This window comes from Balaenoptera borealis (genome assembly GCF_965194805.1).
Source record: "Balaenoptera borealis genome assembly, chromosome: 13".
NCBI lineage: Eukaryota > Metazoa > Chordata > Mammalia > Artiodactyla > Balaenopteridae > Balaenoptera > Balaenoptera borealis.
The window spans coordinates 59,578,196-59,594,794 of record NC_138870.1 but is presented as its reverse complement, the minus strand read 5'-3'; the positions used below and the strand labels follow the sequence as shown (position 1 = coordinate 59,594,794).

The 16,599-nt window shown below is 37.2% G+C and overlaps 1 protein-coding gene across 2 annotated transcripts in view; it reads left to right on the top strand.

The window, feature by feature from the left end:
* PTPRR (protein tyrosine phosphatase receptor type R) overlaps positions 1 to 16,599 on the top strand; it is a 260,447-nt gene that overhangs the window by 196,774 nt on the left and 47,074 nt on the right. Inside the window, exon 7 of one of the 2 annotated variants that reach the window (XM_082351633.1) lies at positions 13,994 to 14,101. The exons of the other annotated variant lie outside the window; for it this stretch is intronic. Within the exon in view, the coding sequence (XP_082207759.1) occupies positions 13,994 to 14,101 (108 nt within the window). The remainder of the gene's footprint in view (positions 1 to 13,993; positions 14,102 to 16,599) is intronic. 2 annotated transcript variants of the gene reach the window in all.

The window sequence follows — 16,599 nt, the reverse complement described above, 5'->3', positions numbered from 1 at the left end:
TGAAGTAAAGATGACCCAAAATCTCAGAAACAGAACGGAGAAAATACAAGAAATATTTAACAAGGATCTAGAATAACTAAAGACCAAACAAACAGTGATGAACACAATAACTGAAATTAAAAATACTCTAGAAGGAATCAGTAGCAGAATTACTGAGGCAGAAGAATGGATAAGTGAGCTGGAAGATAAAACAGTGGAAATAACTGCCAGGGAGCAGAATAAAGAAAAAAGAATGAAGATAATTGAGACCTCTGTCTCAGAGACCTCTGGGACAACATTAAATGCACCAACATTCGAATTATAGGGGTCCCAGAAGAAGAGAAAAAGAAAGGGTCTGAGAAAATATTTGAAGAGATTATAGTCGAAAACTTCCCTAACATGGGAAAGGAAAGAGTCAGTCAACTCCAGGAAGCACAGAGAGTCCCATACAGGATAAACCCAAAGAGAAACACACCGAGACACATATTAATCAAACTATCAAAAATTAAATACAAAGAAAAAATATTAAAGCAGCAAGGGAAAAGCAACAAATAACATACAAGGGAATCCCCATAGGGTTAACAGCTGATCTTTCAACAGAAACTCTGCAAGTGGAGGAGGAGCTTCAAGATGGCGGAGGAGTAAGACGTGGAGATCACCTTCCTCCCCACAAATACATCAGAAATACATCAGAAATACATCTACATGTGGAACAGCTCCTACAGAACACCTACTGAACGCTGGCCGAAGACCTCAGACTTCCCAAAAGGCAAGAAACTCCCCCACGTACCTGGGTAGGGCAAAAGAAAAAAGAAAAAACAGAGACAAAAGAATAGGGACAGGACCTGCACCAGTGGGAGGGAGCTGTGAAGGAGGAAAAGTTTCCACACACTGGGAAGCCCCTTCACTGGATGAGACGGGGTGGGCGGGGTAGGAAGGGGGGGAGCTTCGGAGCCACAGAGGAGAGCACAGCTACAGGGGTGTGGAGGGTAAAGCGGAGAAGTTCCCGCACAGAGGATCGGTGCCGACCAGCACTCACCAGCCCGAGAGGCTTGTCTGCTCACCCGCCGGGGCAGGCGGGGGCTGGGAGCTGAGGTTCGGGCTTCAGAGGTCGGATCCCAGGGAGAGGACTGGGGTTGGTGGTGTGAACACAGCCTGAAGGGGTTAGCACACCACAGCTAGCCGAGAGGGAGTCCGGGAAAAAGTCTGGAACGGCCGAACAAGCTAGAGACTTTTTCTTGCCTCTTTGTTTCCTGGTGCGCGAGGAGAGGGGATTAACAGTGCCGCTTAAAGGAGCTCCAGAGACGGGCACGAGCCGCGGCTATCAGCGCAGACCCCAGAGACGGGCATGGGACACTAAGGCTGCTGCTGCCGCCACCAAGAAGCCTGTGTGCAAGCACAGGTCACTATCCACACCTTCCCTCCCAGGAGCCTGTGCCGCCCGCCACTGCCAGGATCCCGTGATCCAGGGACAACTTCCCCAGGAGAACACATGGCGCTCCTCAGGCTGGTGCAATGTCACGCTGGCCTCTGCCGCCACAGGCTTGCCCCGCACTCCTTACCCACCCCTCCCCCTGGCCTGAGTGAGCCAGAGCCCCCTAATCAGCTGCTCCTTTAACCCCATCCTGTCTGAGCGAAGAACAGATGCCCTCAGACGACCTACATGCAGAGGCAGGGCCAAATCCAAAGTTGAATCCCAGCAGCTGTGTGAACAAAGAAGAGAAAAGGAAATCTCTCCCAGCAGCCTCAGGAGCAGTGGATTAAATCTCCACAGTCAACTTGATGTACCCTGCATCTGTGGAATACCTGAATAGACAACAAATGATCCCAAATTGAGGAGGTGGACTTTGGGAGCAACAATATATATATATATATTTCCCTTTTTCTCTTTTTGTGAGTGTGTATGCGTATGCTTCTGTGTGTGATTTTGTCTGTATAGCTTTGCTTTTACCATTTGTCCTAGGGTTCTGTCTGTCTGGTTTTTGTTTGTTTGTTTGTTTGTTTTAGTATAGTTTTCAGTGCTTGTTATCATTGGTGGATTTGTTTTTTCGTTTGGTTGTTCTCTTCTTTCTTTCTTTTTAATTACATAAAAAAATTTTTTTAATACTTATTTTTTGTTTTCTATGTTAATAACTTTTTCATTTTATTTTATTTTAATTTATCTTTTTCTTTCTTTTCTTTCTTTCTTTCTTTCTTTCTTTCTTTCTTTCTTTCTTTCTTTCTTTCTTTCTTTCTCCCTTTTATTCTGAGTGGTATGGATGACAGGCTCTCGGTGCTCCAGCCAGGTGTCAGGGCTGTGCTTCTGACGGGGGAGAGCCAAGTTCAGGACATTCGTCCAGCAGAGACCTCCCAGCTCCACATAATATCAAATGGCAAAAATCTCCCAGAGATCTCCATCTCAACGCCAAAACCCAGCTCCACTCAATGACCAGCAGGCTACAGTGCTGGACACCCTATGCCAAACAACTAGCAAGACAGCAACACAACCCTACCCATTAGCAGAGAGGCTGCCTAAAATCATAATAAGGTCACAGACACCCCAAAACACACCACCAGATGTGGACCTGCCCACCAGAAAGACAAGATCCAGCCTCATCCACCAGAACACAGGCACTAGTTCCCTCCACCAGGAAGGCTACACACCCACTGAAGCAACCTTACCCACTGGGGATAGACACCAAAAACAACAGGAACTACGAACGTGCAGCCTGTGAAAAGGAGCCACCAAACACAGTAAGTAAAGCAAAATGAGAAGACAGAGAAACACACAGCAGATGAAAGAGCAAGGTAAAAACCCACCACATGTAACAAATGAGGAGGATATAGGCAGTCTACCTGAAAAAGAATTCAGAATAATGATAGTAAAGATGATCCAAAATCTTGGAAATAGAATGGAGAAAATACAAGAAACGTTTAAAAAGGACCTAGAAGAACTAAACAGCAAACAAACAATCATGAACAACACAATAAATGAAATTAAAAATTCTCTAGAAGAGATCAATAGCAGAATAACTGAGGCAGGAGAACGGATAAGTGACCTGGAAGATAAAATAGTGGAAATAACTACTGCAGAGCAGAATAAAGAAAAAAGAATGAAAAGAATTGAGGACAGTCTCAGAGACCTCTGGGACAATGTTAAACGCACCAACATTCGAATTATAGGGGTCCCAGAAGAAGAAGAGAAAAAGAAAAGGTCTGGGAAAATATTTGAAGAGATTATAGTTGAACACTTCCCTAATATGGGTAAGGAAATAGTTAATCAAGTCCAGGAAGCACAGAGAGTCCCACACAGGATAAATCCAAGGAGAAACACGCCAAGACACATATTAATCAAACTATCAAAAACTAAATACAAGGAAAAAATATTAAAAGTAGCAAGGGAAAAACAACAAATAACATACAAGGGAATCCTCATAAGGTTAACAGCTGATCTTTCAGCAGAAACCCTGCAAGCCAGAAGGGAGTGGCAGGACATATTTAAAGTGATGAAAGGGAAAAACCTACGACCAAGATTACTCTACCCAGCAAGGATCTCATTCAGATTTGACGGAGAAATTAAAACCTTTACAGGCAAGCAAAAGCTAAGAGAATTCAGCACAAGCAACCCAGCTTTACAACAAATGCTAAAGGAACTTCTCTAGGCAGGAAACACAAGAGAAGGAAAAGACCTACAATAACAAACCCAAAACAATTAAGAAAATGGTAATAGGAACATACAAATCAATAATTACCTTAAATGTAAATGGATTAAATGCTCCAACCAAAAGACATAGACTGGCTGAATGGATACAAAAACAAGACCCGTATGTTTGCTGTCTACAAGAGACCCACTTCAGACCTAGGGACACATACAGACTGAAAGTGAGGGGATGGAAAAAGATACCCATGCAAATGGAAATCAAAAGAAAGCTGGAGTAGCAATTCTCATATTGGACAAAATAGACTTTAAAACAAAGACTATTACAAGAGACAAAGAAAGACACTACATAATGATCAAGGGACCAATCCAAGAAGAAGATATAACAATTGTAAATATTTATGCACCCAACATAGGAGCACCTCAATACATAAAGCAAATACTAACAGCCATAAAAGGGGAAATCGACAGTAACACAATCATAGTAGGGGACTTTAACACCCCACTTTCACCAATGGACAGACATTCCAAAATGAAAATAAATAAGGAAACACAATCTTTAAATGATACATTAAACAAGATGGACTTAATTGATATTTATAGGACATTCCATCCAAAAACAAGAGAATAAACTTTCTTCTGAAGTGCTCATGGAACATTCTTCAGGATAGATCATATCTTGGGTCACAAATCAAGCCTTGGTAAATTTAAGAAAATTGAAATCATATCAAGTATCTTTTCTGACCACAGCACTATGAGGCTAGATATCAATTACAGGAAAAAATCTGTAAAAAATACGAACACATGGAGGCTAAACAATACACTACTTAATAACCAAGAGCTCACTGAAGAAATCAATGAGGAAATCAAAAAATACCTAGAAACAAATGACAATGAAAACACGACGACCCAAAACCTATGGAATGCAGCAAAAGCAGCTCTAAGAGGGAAGTTTATAGCAATACAATCCTACCTTAAGAAACAAGAAACATCTCAAATAAACAACCTAACCTTACACCTAAAGCAATTAGAGAAAGAAGAACAAAAAAACCCCAAAGTTAGCAGAAGGAAAGAAATCATAAAGATCATATCAGAAATAAATGGAAAAGAAATGAAGGAAATGATAGTTAAGATCAATAAAACTAAAAGCTGGTTCTTTGAGAAGATAAACAAAATTGATAAACCATTATCCACACTCATCAAGAAAAATAGGGAGAAGACTCAAATCAACAGAATTAGAAATGAAAAAGGACAAGTAACAACTGACACTGCAGAAATACAATCATGAGAGATTACTACAAGCCACTATATGCCAATAAAATGGACAACCTGGAAGAAATGGACAAATTTTTAGAAATACACAGCCTTCCGAGACTGAACCAGGAAGAAATAGAAAATGTAAACAGACCAATCACAAGCACTGAAATTGAAACTGTGATTAAAAATCTTCCAACAAACAAAAGCCCAGGACCAGATGGCTTCACAGGCGAATTCTATCAAACATTTAGAGAAGAGCTAACACCTGTCCTTCTCAAACTCTTCCAAAATATAGCAGAGGGAGGAACACTCCCAAACTCATTCTACGTGGCCACCATCACCCTGATACCAAAACCAAACATGTCATGAAAAAAGAAAACTACAGACCAATATCACTGATGAACATAGATGCAAAAATCCTCAACAAAATAATAGCAAACAGAATCCAACAGCCCATTAAAAGGATCATACGCCATGATCAAGTGGGGTTTATCCCAGGAATGCAAGGATTCTTCAATATACGCAAATCAATCAATGTGATACGCCATATTAACAAATTGAAGGAGAAAAACCATACGGTCATCTCAATAGATGCAGAGAAAGCTTTTGACAAAATTCAACACCCATTTATGATAAAAACCCTCCAGAAAGTAGGCATAGAGGGAATTTTCCTCAACATAATAAAGGCCATATATGACAAACCCACAGCCAACATCGTCCTCAGTGGTGAAAAACTGAAACCATTTCCACTAAGATCAGGAACAAGACAAGGTTGCCCACTCTCACTACTATTACTCAACATACTTTTGGAAGTTTTAGCCTCAGCAATCAGAGAAGAAAAGGAAATAAAAGGAATCCAAATCGGAAAAGAAGAAGTAAAACTGTCACTGCTTGCAGATGACATGATACTATACATAGAGAATCCTAAAGATGCTACCAGAAAACTACTAGAGCTAATCAATTAATTTGGTAAAGTAGCAGGATACAAAATTAATGCACAAAAATCTCTTGCATTCCTATACACTAATGATAAAAAATCTGAAAGTGAAATTAAGAAAACACTCCCATTTACCATTGCAACAAAAAGAATAAAATATCTAGGAATAAACCTACCTAAGGAGACAAAAGACCTGTATGCAGAAAACTATAAGACACTGATGAAAGAAATTGAAGATGATACAAATAGATGGAGAGATATACCATGTTCTTGGATTGGAGGAATCAACATTGTGAAAATGACTCTACTACCAAAAGCAATCTACAGATTCAAGGCAATCTCTATCAAACTACCACTGGCATCTTTCACAGAACTAGAGCAAAAAATTTCACAATTTGTTTGGAAACACAAAAGACCCCGAATAGCCAAAGCAATCTTGAGAAGGAAAAACGGAGCTGGAGGAATCAGGATCCCTGACTTCAGACTATACTACAAAGCTACAGTAATCAAGACAGTATGGTACTGGCACAAAAACAGAAATATAGATCAATGGAACAGGATAGAAAGGCCAGAGATAAACCCACGCACATATGGTCACCTTATCTTTGATAAAGGAGGCAAGAATATACAATGGAGAAAAGGCAGTCTCTTCAATAAGTGGTGCTGGGAAAACTGGACAGCTACATGTAAAAGAATGAAATTAGAATACTCCGTAACACCATACACAAAAATAAACTTAAAATGGATTAAAGACCTAAATGTAAGACCAGACACTATCAAACTCTTAGAGGAAAACATACGCAGAACACTCTATGACATAAATCACAGCAAGATCCTTTTTGACCCATCTCCTAGAGAAATGGAAATAAAAACAAAAGTAAACAAATGGGGCCTAATGAAACTTAAAAGCTTTCGCACAGCAAAGGAAACCATAAACAAGACGAAAAGACAGCCCTCAGTATGGGAGAGAATATTTGCAAATGAAGTAACTGACAAAGGATTAATCTCCAAAATTTACAAGTAGCTCATGCAGCTCAATATCAAAAAAGCAAACAACCCGATCCAAAAATGGGCAGAAGACCTAAATACACGTTTCTCCAAAGAAGATATACAGATTGCCAACAAACACATGAAAGAATGCTCAACATGATTAATCATTAGAGAAAAGCAAATCAAAACTACAATGAGATATCATCTCACACCGGTCAGAATGGCCATCATCAAAAATCTACAAACAACAAATGCTGGAGAGGGTGTGGAGAAAAGGGAACCCTCATACACTGTTGGGAATGTAAATTGATACAGCCACTATGGAGAATAGTATGGAGGTTCCTTAAAAAACTAAAAATAGAGCTACCATACGACCCAGCAATCCCACTACTGGGCACATACCCTGATAAAACCATAATTCAAAAAGAGTCATGTACCACAATATTCATTGCAGCTCTATTTACAATAGCCAGGACATGGAATCAACCTAAGTGTCCATCGACAGATGAATGGATAAAGAAGATGTGGCACATATACACAATGGAATATTACTCAGCCATAAAAATAAATGAAATTGAGTTATTTGTAGTGAGGTGGATGGACCTAGAGTCTGTCATGCAGAGTGAAGTAAGTCAGAAAGAGAAAAACAAATACCGTATGCTAACACATATATATGGAATCAAAAAAAAAATGGTCATGAAGAACCTAGGGGCAAGATGGGAATAAAGATGCAGACCTACTAGAGAATGGACTTGAGGACATGGAGAGGGGGAAGGGTAAGCTGGGACAAAGTGAGAGAGTGGTAGTGTATATATGGACATATATACACTACCAAATGTAAAATAGATAGCTAGTGGGAAGCAGGTGCATAGCACAGGGAGATCAGCTCGGTGCTTTGTGACCAGCTAGAAGGGTGGGATAGGGAGGGTGGGAGGGAGGGAGACCCAAGAGGGAAGAGATATGGGGATATATGTATATGTATAACTGATTCACTTTGTTATAAAGCAGAAACTAACACACCATTGTAAAGCAATTATACTCCAATAAAAATGTTAAAAAAAAAAAAAAGAAAGAAAGAAACTCTGCAAGCCAGAAGGGAGTGGCAGGACATATTCAAAGAAATGAAAGGGAAAAACCTACAACCAAGATTACTCTACCCAGCAAGGATCTCATTCAGATTCGATGGAGAAATTAAAACCTTTACAGACAAGCAAAAGTTAAGGGAATTCAGCACCACCAAACCAGCTTTACAGCAAATGCTAAAGGAACTTCTCTAGGCAGGAAACACAAGAGAAGGAAAAGACCTACAATAACAAACCCAAAACAATTAAGAAAATGGTAATAGGAACATACATATCGATAATTACCTTAAATGTAAATGGATTAAATGCTCCAACCAAAAGATGTAGACTGCCTGAATGGATACAAAAACAAGACCCGTATATATGCTGTCTAGAAGAAACCCACTTCAGACCTAGGTGTACATACAGACTGATACATCCATCCAATGGAGTGCTATATAGTGTTGGCAATTCATGTGTAAATAAATTTGAAGACACAAGACACAAGTAAATATGTTTGTGATATATTTAGTTAAATAAAAAGCAAGCCATAAAAGAATATGTAGACTAAAAAAATCTAGATTTTTGTCATGCATATATACATGTTTAAAACTTGAAGGACAGACACTTAAAATGTTATTAGCAATTACTCTTCGTGTTGGTATTATAGGATATTTTTCTTTCTGGTATCTATATTTTTAATTTTCATGGTGACTATGCCTTATTTTTGAATCTGAAAAAGGTTATTAAGGTAAGAATTTTAAGGGCTTGAGGAATGAAAAATGGTCCCAATGTAGGTGACCACTGACTTTGCATATGTAACACTGCTACTGACTCTTCATCACTAACCAACTTTCCTAACCTTGCCTTCTTCAAATGTTTATCAGCGTATGCCATATAGCTGCCACACAGCCATGTGTGCATGGAGTGAAATAAGAATTATCACATGATCATTATTAATTACTATAATCATTCACATATTATGTTATATGCCAGTTATTAGGCTAGAAATGTGCATACATTTTTGCTTCTTTATCTTTTAAAATGTGAACCAATCCTGTGAGTTTTATTATTACCCCCATTTGCAGATTAAGGAGTCTGAGGCTGAAAGAGCTTAGTGAAGTGCAGAGCATTGATTTAAACTCAGATTCCAAGGTCAATGCTCAAAGAACAATGTAACAAGTTCAATTTATTTTTTTTAATGATTGTTTTGATTTTTATTTTTTAAAATAATGAAAGAAGGGTATAGTAAATTTTGCCTCATGCTGTACATATATAAAAGGTCAGATATCATTGTATGAATTAAAAAATATTTATTTAATCACTCAAAAGGGTCAGGAATGTTCTACCTAGTGAAACAGGTGCTTTCAAGTAGGGAAATCAATCATTTATCACACCAAAAATTTTCTCTACATTGTAAGATTTTTCTTTTTACTTTAGAGTGAAATTTGTTTTTCATCTTCCTGGGCCTGGGCCTGGTATCTTTTATACTAAATACATGTCTTCCCTACAGGATTTCCTTTGGGAAATTTTATTATAGGTGGTCACAATACCTATTCATTTATTTCAGCTTCTAGAAATTAGTAATACTGCATTTATGTCACCATTTAACTTTCCAAGAGCTTTGAATTTGTCACAATTTAACTTAGCACTCCATATCCTCTTCTTTTTTTTTTTTCTTTTTTTTAAATTTGCCCTCTCATCTGTCAAGAGATCCAGGATAGGGGTTAGCGCTATACATAATTTATTTGAAGGTAAAGAGATGGAAGGAAACAGCAAACCATTCATTAATTCCATTACCCTTAGAACTTAAAAATCATAGAATCTGGAGTTTCAAAGAACTGTGGAGGGCAATCTATACATAGTAAAGGAATTCCATCTCTGTATTTCGATGTTTTTTCTTTTGTTATTCAAATGAGTTAGAACTTCTTTTTCTTTTTTCTTTTCTTTTTCTTTTGTCTTTATTAGAAATCTCCTAGAAAACTAAATACATGGACAAATTTAATGAGCAAAACGAATTCAGAAAAATCAAGTAGGTGGGCAGGGGTCTTAAGCACACCTTTACAATCAAGCCAAGATGATCATTATGATTTTAACACACAGGGAGGAAAAGTTGGCCTGAAGGTCTCAGGCTCACAACATTTCAGATCTGGAGAGGACTTCAATATTAAACTTCTTTCTTCTCACCATGTAGGATTAGATGTGTATACTGATAAAGACAGCTCTGAACAAATCATGCATATTTTTGACAGAACAAAAAAAAATTAAGACTGGAAAAGCTCTCAGAGAACTGTTCACCTTCATTCTGTACTAAATTCTTCTTATAATCTTTAGATGCATATTTTTCCATTCCCATTTCAAGTACTTCAAGATAAGCAGCTGCCACCATTTCCCACTGAAATGTAATTTCATAGTTCAGTAGTTTCAGAAGTACATCTTCCTGGACTCCAGGCAAAAGGATCACTGTTTCATTTTGTTCTCGTACTCCCATTTCCATTCTTTGTTGGGCACAAAATGAGGGGCCACGCTTGAAGTCTCACTGTTCTTGGTGGCCAAGGTACCGCAAAAAGAGCTGCCATATCTGAGGATTAGAGCCATGGTCACAATGCTGGAAACTGTAGCCTTTCTGCCTAAATCCAGCTTCTGAACTCCAGCATATTGCCCCAACTACCAGGAAAATAAATGCCTAGTTTCTGAGGTATTCCAGCACTCAACTGTTCTTGTATTTTTAGCTTGTATTTTCTTTTCACCTCTTGGTCATTAGGAGCAGCAAGGCAAAAACTGAACAATTTCAACAGATGTTTATATTCTCTTGCTGAAATGAATGTGTGGCCCTGGCCCATAATATTTATACATGTTTTCCTTTTTACTTAATTGTAATTAGCATGCTGTTTATTGCATTCCTTTTACCTTTCCTTAAGAATTTGCTTTTTCCTTCAATTGTTTGCATTGGTATCTTTTGAATTTCCTCCCTCTTATTTATTTTTTGGCATAAATAAAAATTGGTGCTACAGTGGGAGTGTGATAAAGCTTTTCATTATGTTCCCTTTTGTCCAACAGCAATCATAAGGTATAAAAAAACTCGAAACAGTTTGCCAGAGTTACGTAACAAAAAAAGAAGCAAAGTTTTTAATAAGACTTTGTGTTCTTAGTTTTCCGCGTTCGGTTTTTATTAAAGGTCCAGATCTCCTTCTGTTATTTTTGTTGATTTTTTTCTCTAAATCCTTTAGATTTTTTGGTTCCCATCTCTTAATTTAAATTTTCTCTTAATTTCTTACATTTGTTTTGTCTTCTTTTTGAGCCGTCTTTCTGATTCTAGCCTCACTTCTCACCATTTGGTTTATGGATACCATGGAGCAGAAGTACGTTCTCTTAGTTCAGTAAAGTGGTATTTTCTCCTCCAGATCATTAGTCAGGGATAGCTAGTTAAAAACCTAATATTCCCATATTTATAAAAAACACATCCCTTCTCTAGATTGTTTAGTAAATTGTGTTAGAAACATGGATAACCTACTTGGGGAAGAAAAAAAAAAACCTAGTTTATTCTTACCTTTACCATACCCCCAAATACATTATAAATTGATTAAAAGATTAAGTTTTTTTAAAAAATTCTAAACTTCCAGGAGAAGAATTTCTGTGGATTTTAAAGCAATGCAAGAAACCACAAAAGAAAAGATTGATACCTTTTCCTTTTTAGTTTAATATTTAATTTGTAGAATTTAATGTGTTTGACTAAATGTAAATATACTTTTAAAAAATCCGTAGTATTTTAAAGCAACAATAAGATGTATATATGCAACAGGGTCTGAAAAATATCTTACTTATTATAGCAATCAATAATAGGTACATTAATGCCACAATATAAACATTAAGAAAGAGCATGAACAGACAATTCTCAAAGGTAATGACCAATAAATGAACAATAGTCATTTGAAAATGTGTTTATTCTCATCTGTAACCAAAGAAATAAAAATTAAAACAATAAATCACTGCCAGTACTGCCTATAAAATTGCGAAATTGAAACGTCAATTTAAATGTTAGTGACGTTTATGAGGCTCTGAGTGGTTTTAATTTCTTTTTTGAAACTCCTAAGTTTTATTAATTAATTTATTTATTTACTTTTGGCTGCATTGGGTCTTCGTTGCTGTGAGCGGGCTTTCTCTAGTTGCAGCAAGCAGAGGCTACTCTTCGTTGCGGTGCGCAGGCTTCTCATTGCGGTGGCTTCTCTTGTTGTGGAGCACGGGCTCTGGGCATGGGCTTCAGTAGCTGTGGGACGCGGGCTCAGTAGTTGTGGCTCGCAGGCTCTAGAGCACAGGCTCAGTAGTTGTAGCGCACGGGCTTAGTTGGTCCGCGGCATGTGGGATTGTCCCTGAGCAGGGCTCGAATCCATGTCCCCTGCATTGGCAGGCGGATTCTTAACCACTGCACCACCAGGGAAGTCCCTGAAAATACTAAGTTTAAAATTTTCTACAATGAACATGTGTTACTTTTATAACAGAAAAATTAATGCTTTAAAATATATGTGGATGTGTATTTAATCTCTCCTCTCCAACCCAAGACATGACTAAGAAGTGTACACCTTTTTAAGTGGATTCTACTGATTCTGTTTCCTAATTCCACTATATTTCAGTTAACCTAGATATTGGTTGTTCCTTGAAAATAAGAATTAACAAAAGCAGAGATTTTTCCAAGCTAATGACATCCTATGGTAATATTTCATGGCCAGGATAGAAGAGCCCTCATGATAAGGGCTGTTTTGTGGAAAGTGTTTTCTGTAAGGTCAACAGCCTGTACCAGTTTGACTCCATAATTAAACTTTAAGACATTGTCTGAGGTGTTGAGGTGAAGTGTTCTGGAATTGTTTAGGGTTCAGGGAAGATGGCTTTACCATAATAAAAAGAAATTTTAAGAGAAAGAGGTTATCAAGAAGGATGTGTTTTCCTTTACTGACAAGCTATAGAATCTATCCATTGATTTCAAAACGTTAATCTCAGTATAAAGAATTTTCGAGTTTTTGTGAAGATCTCTTAAAACGGATCTCTTAGAGAAGTAGAAGGTGAGAGTTATATAGGACTTTATTCATTATGACCCAAATTTATTAGTAGCCAGGCATCTTATTTAAAAGCAGTTTACTTAAACTATCTGGTTAATCCTTGTAATAATCCTCTGAAGTAGGTACACTGAATTATTCATTTCACAAAAGAGGAGGAAATTGAGATGTAACAAGTCTAAATAGCCAGACCAAAGGTCCACCACAACGACATGAAGGAGGCAGGGTTTGAGCCCAGACAAGTATGCCTGTAAAGATTGAATTTGTACCTTGAATACTGCACTGTCTCCACATTATAATTCAGTAATCCTAAGTTTCCCCCCAACAACTGACCCCAACTCTACATAGGGCACTGCACAGTCTAACATAATCTACCCACCTTACCCTTGCTTTTGGGTGGCAAAGCAGAAAGAGCTTGGGTTCTATGTTCTAACTTGGATTGAATCTTTATTCTGCTATCATGTTCCTATTAGTTATCTCTTCACCTGTGAAATGGGGGAAAATAATACCTCAGAGAGCTGCTCTGAAGATTGAGATACCATGTGTGAAAGTGCTTAGAACAGTGCTTGGCAAATAGTAGATGTTGAATAAATAATATTCGTTTCCTTTCTTCCTTCCCTTGACAAACAAAAGTGGTTCTTCCTGACCAAGTCAGCTTGCGTGAAAATGCTTCCATGGCTCTCAGTTTATCACAGAATCCTTAGAAAATTTACTCATAAGATCAAAAAGACCTTAGACAGGGATCCCAGAGGCTTTTAATCCTCCGGGTTTCGGCAGAGTATGCTGTGAGAAGCCAAAACAGAGGTTGATATAACTTGATGCTCTGAATTCTCTCTTTTCTGGATTCAGGCAGGCTTTTTATACTCTTGTCTCTATGACTCTTGCTTCTCTTTCAACTCTCCTACATAACCCTGCCCCCCGGTTCCAAAATACATTTTACACAACTAAACTCTAGCTCAAACTGCTGATATGAGATTTCTCAAAGATGCCTTACCATTTCCTGCTCCCACACTTTTTTTTTTTCTGCCAGACTCTCTCTCTGAAATAACCATCTACTCAAAATGTATCTTTTATCTTCAAGACCCAACTCAATTCATCCTCATTCATACATCTGCTCTGACCACTCTGGACGGAAGAGACCTCACTTTCTACTAAACCATTGTAGCACTGAGTATCCCTCAGTTCACAGGTTTGTACATACTTTTGTATTTTAGGGCTGAAAAAGGACTGAATGGAATAGTGGTTTAAAATGGCATCTGAATAGCAGTCCCTTAAGCTGCTTCTCCCAGCTCCTTACTCAACCATCTATGTAACCAGCAAAAGTCAAATTCTCACAAATACACTAAAATCTAAGACCAATAGGCAAACTGTTATCAGAATTAGGAAGGAATTTCTGCAATTTAAAGGCCAAAAGAACTGGATTGAGAAACTTTAAAAAGCACTTTCCCATTAAAAATAGATTAAAATTCTTGGCCTGAAAGTAGAACCACCCTTTGCTCCTCCTCAGCTGTTTCCCCCCTACTCAGAAAGAGAGGAGCCCTGTCGGTCATCACCAGCAGCCACCAAAAAGAAAACATGGTGGAGGGCAACCATCCCTCTTACCAGGTAGGTGATATTTTATGGGGTGTCCAAAATGCTATCCCCTAATCCCTAGTACAGTGATTCAAAAGAGTTAAAAATAATAATAGAAACTAGAAAAAGATTTTCAGGAACATGTCAAGAAAAAAAAAAAAGCAGGTATGTCAATATTAATTTTTTTTAAGTCAGATGTGAGGGGTGGAGGGAGGATGAATTGGATGAAAGTGGTCAAAATGTACAAACTTTCAGTTATAAGATAAATATGTACTAGGGATGTAATGTACAACATGATGACTATGGTTAACACTGCTATGTGGTATACAGTATTTGAAAGTGTTAAGAGAGTAGTTCCTAAGAGTTCTTATCACAGGAAAAAACTTTGTTTTTGGTATCTATATGAGGTGATGAATGTTAACTGAACTTAGTGCATAATCATTTTATAATATATGTAAGTCAAACACCTTAAACTTAGCACAATGCCGTACGTCAATTAGGTCTCAATAAAACTGGGAAGCAAAAGTCAAATGTGAGGCCAAACATAAAATTAATGAGAAAGTATTTGATATTGATAAAATTTACAGTGAAGATATAATTATGAATCTCTTCAAATAACGTAATGGCTGAATATATAAAGTAAAAACTGTTAGAAAGATAAGGAAAAATAACAAAAACAGTTACTGTGGAAGAATCACATACATATCTCAGGCTATGAGAAATCCAGTAGGAAAAAAGTAAGGAAAAAAATAGATTGGAATAATATCTTTAATAATATATCATAATATAATATATAAGGTGCTCTATATGTACATATGTGCTTATATATGATATATAGAGATATATGTCAATAGATACATAGATAGATAACCAAAACAGCTGCCAGCAAAAGTATGTATGAAATATTTAGAACATTTTTTATAGTATTTGTCTCAAAGAAAGAATCAAGAAATTCCAGTAATTAGAAATCCATTCATTGACTTCCATGTACTCTTACTAGACATTAATAAGGACAATAAATGGGCAAACACTTATGTTACCATTGAGTTAAAGCAAGAATTAAAACTACAATTACAAACCATTTAGAAATTAACAAAGATGACAACATTATACATCAAACTATAGAATGACACCAAAGCTACAACCAGAAGCAGATTCATAGGAGGAAAGAACCGATATGTTTTTGTTTACTGGATTTTTTGTTGTATGTTCTAACAATTTTTCATTTCTTAAAATTAAGCTGTAGCCACTTCAATATTTCCTGAGGTAGTGTTCCATACATGTAAAATACCATTCAAAGGAAATAATATGCTGGGCCTAGCATCTTCTTGTATTCTCTCTACTCACATTTGTTTTGACCTGTATTTGCCAGTTCTCCGTTTCCTTGGGGCACCAGCCAGTTGGCACCATATTTGATCGCCTGATGCTCACTTCAGGCCCCTGTAAATTTAACATTTCTTTAAGTAGAATTTCTGACTTTGACCCTCAGCACATGCTATTTTATAGTTAATCCTTGGTTCCACACAGCCAATATTACTAGTAAGAGGCACTCACACCTTCTTTCAGGACACAAGGAGCCTTTATATGTTGGAAGAACACCACCTTGCCTCCCAACAAGAGGAGGGAAATCACAGAGGAAAAATCAATTGTAATTTAGTACGAGGATCTGTGGTCTTTATGGCCCCTGGTAAGTTTATCACAGAATTAAATAAATGCATATATGCATATGCAATTACACACATATACCTACATATGCATTACGTACATACATAAGTGGAGGATGAAAAAGCTATCTTTTTAGGGATAAATCAGAAGTTATAAAAAATATATACATTTTAAACTTTTAAGTTCTATTTCAATGACAATCATTTGAACTAAAATAAAAAGATTATTTTTCTCCTATGAGCTTCCTGTGTTCAATAAAATCATGAGTATGGTATATGGATGTCAGAAGAATTAGGGTGGATATAGAATTTATATACTGGACTCTCAGATATACAGATAAATAAGGTAGGTTTGCGTTACAACTCATTCCTCAATTCAAATGCTATGTTTACTTTTCCTAAACTTTTCACTTAATTTATTAGCCATGTTATTATTTCTGTAGCAACTATA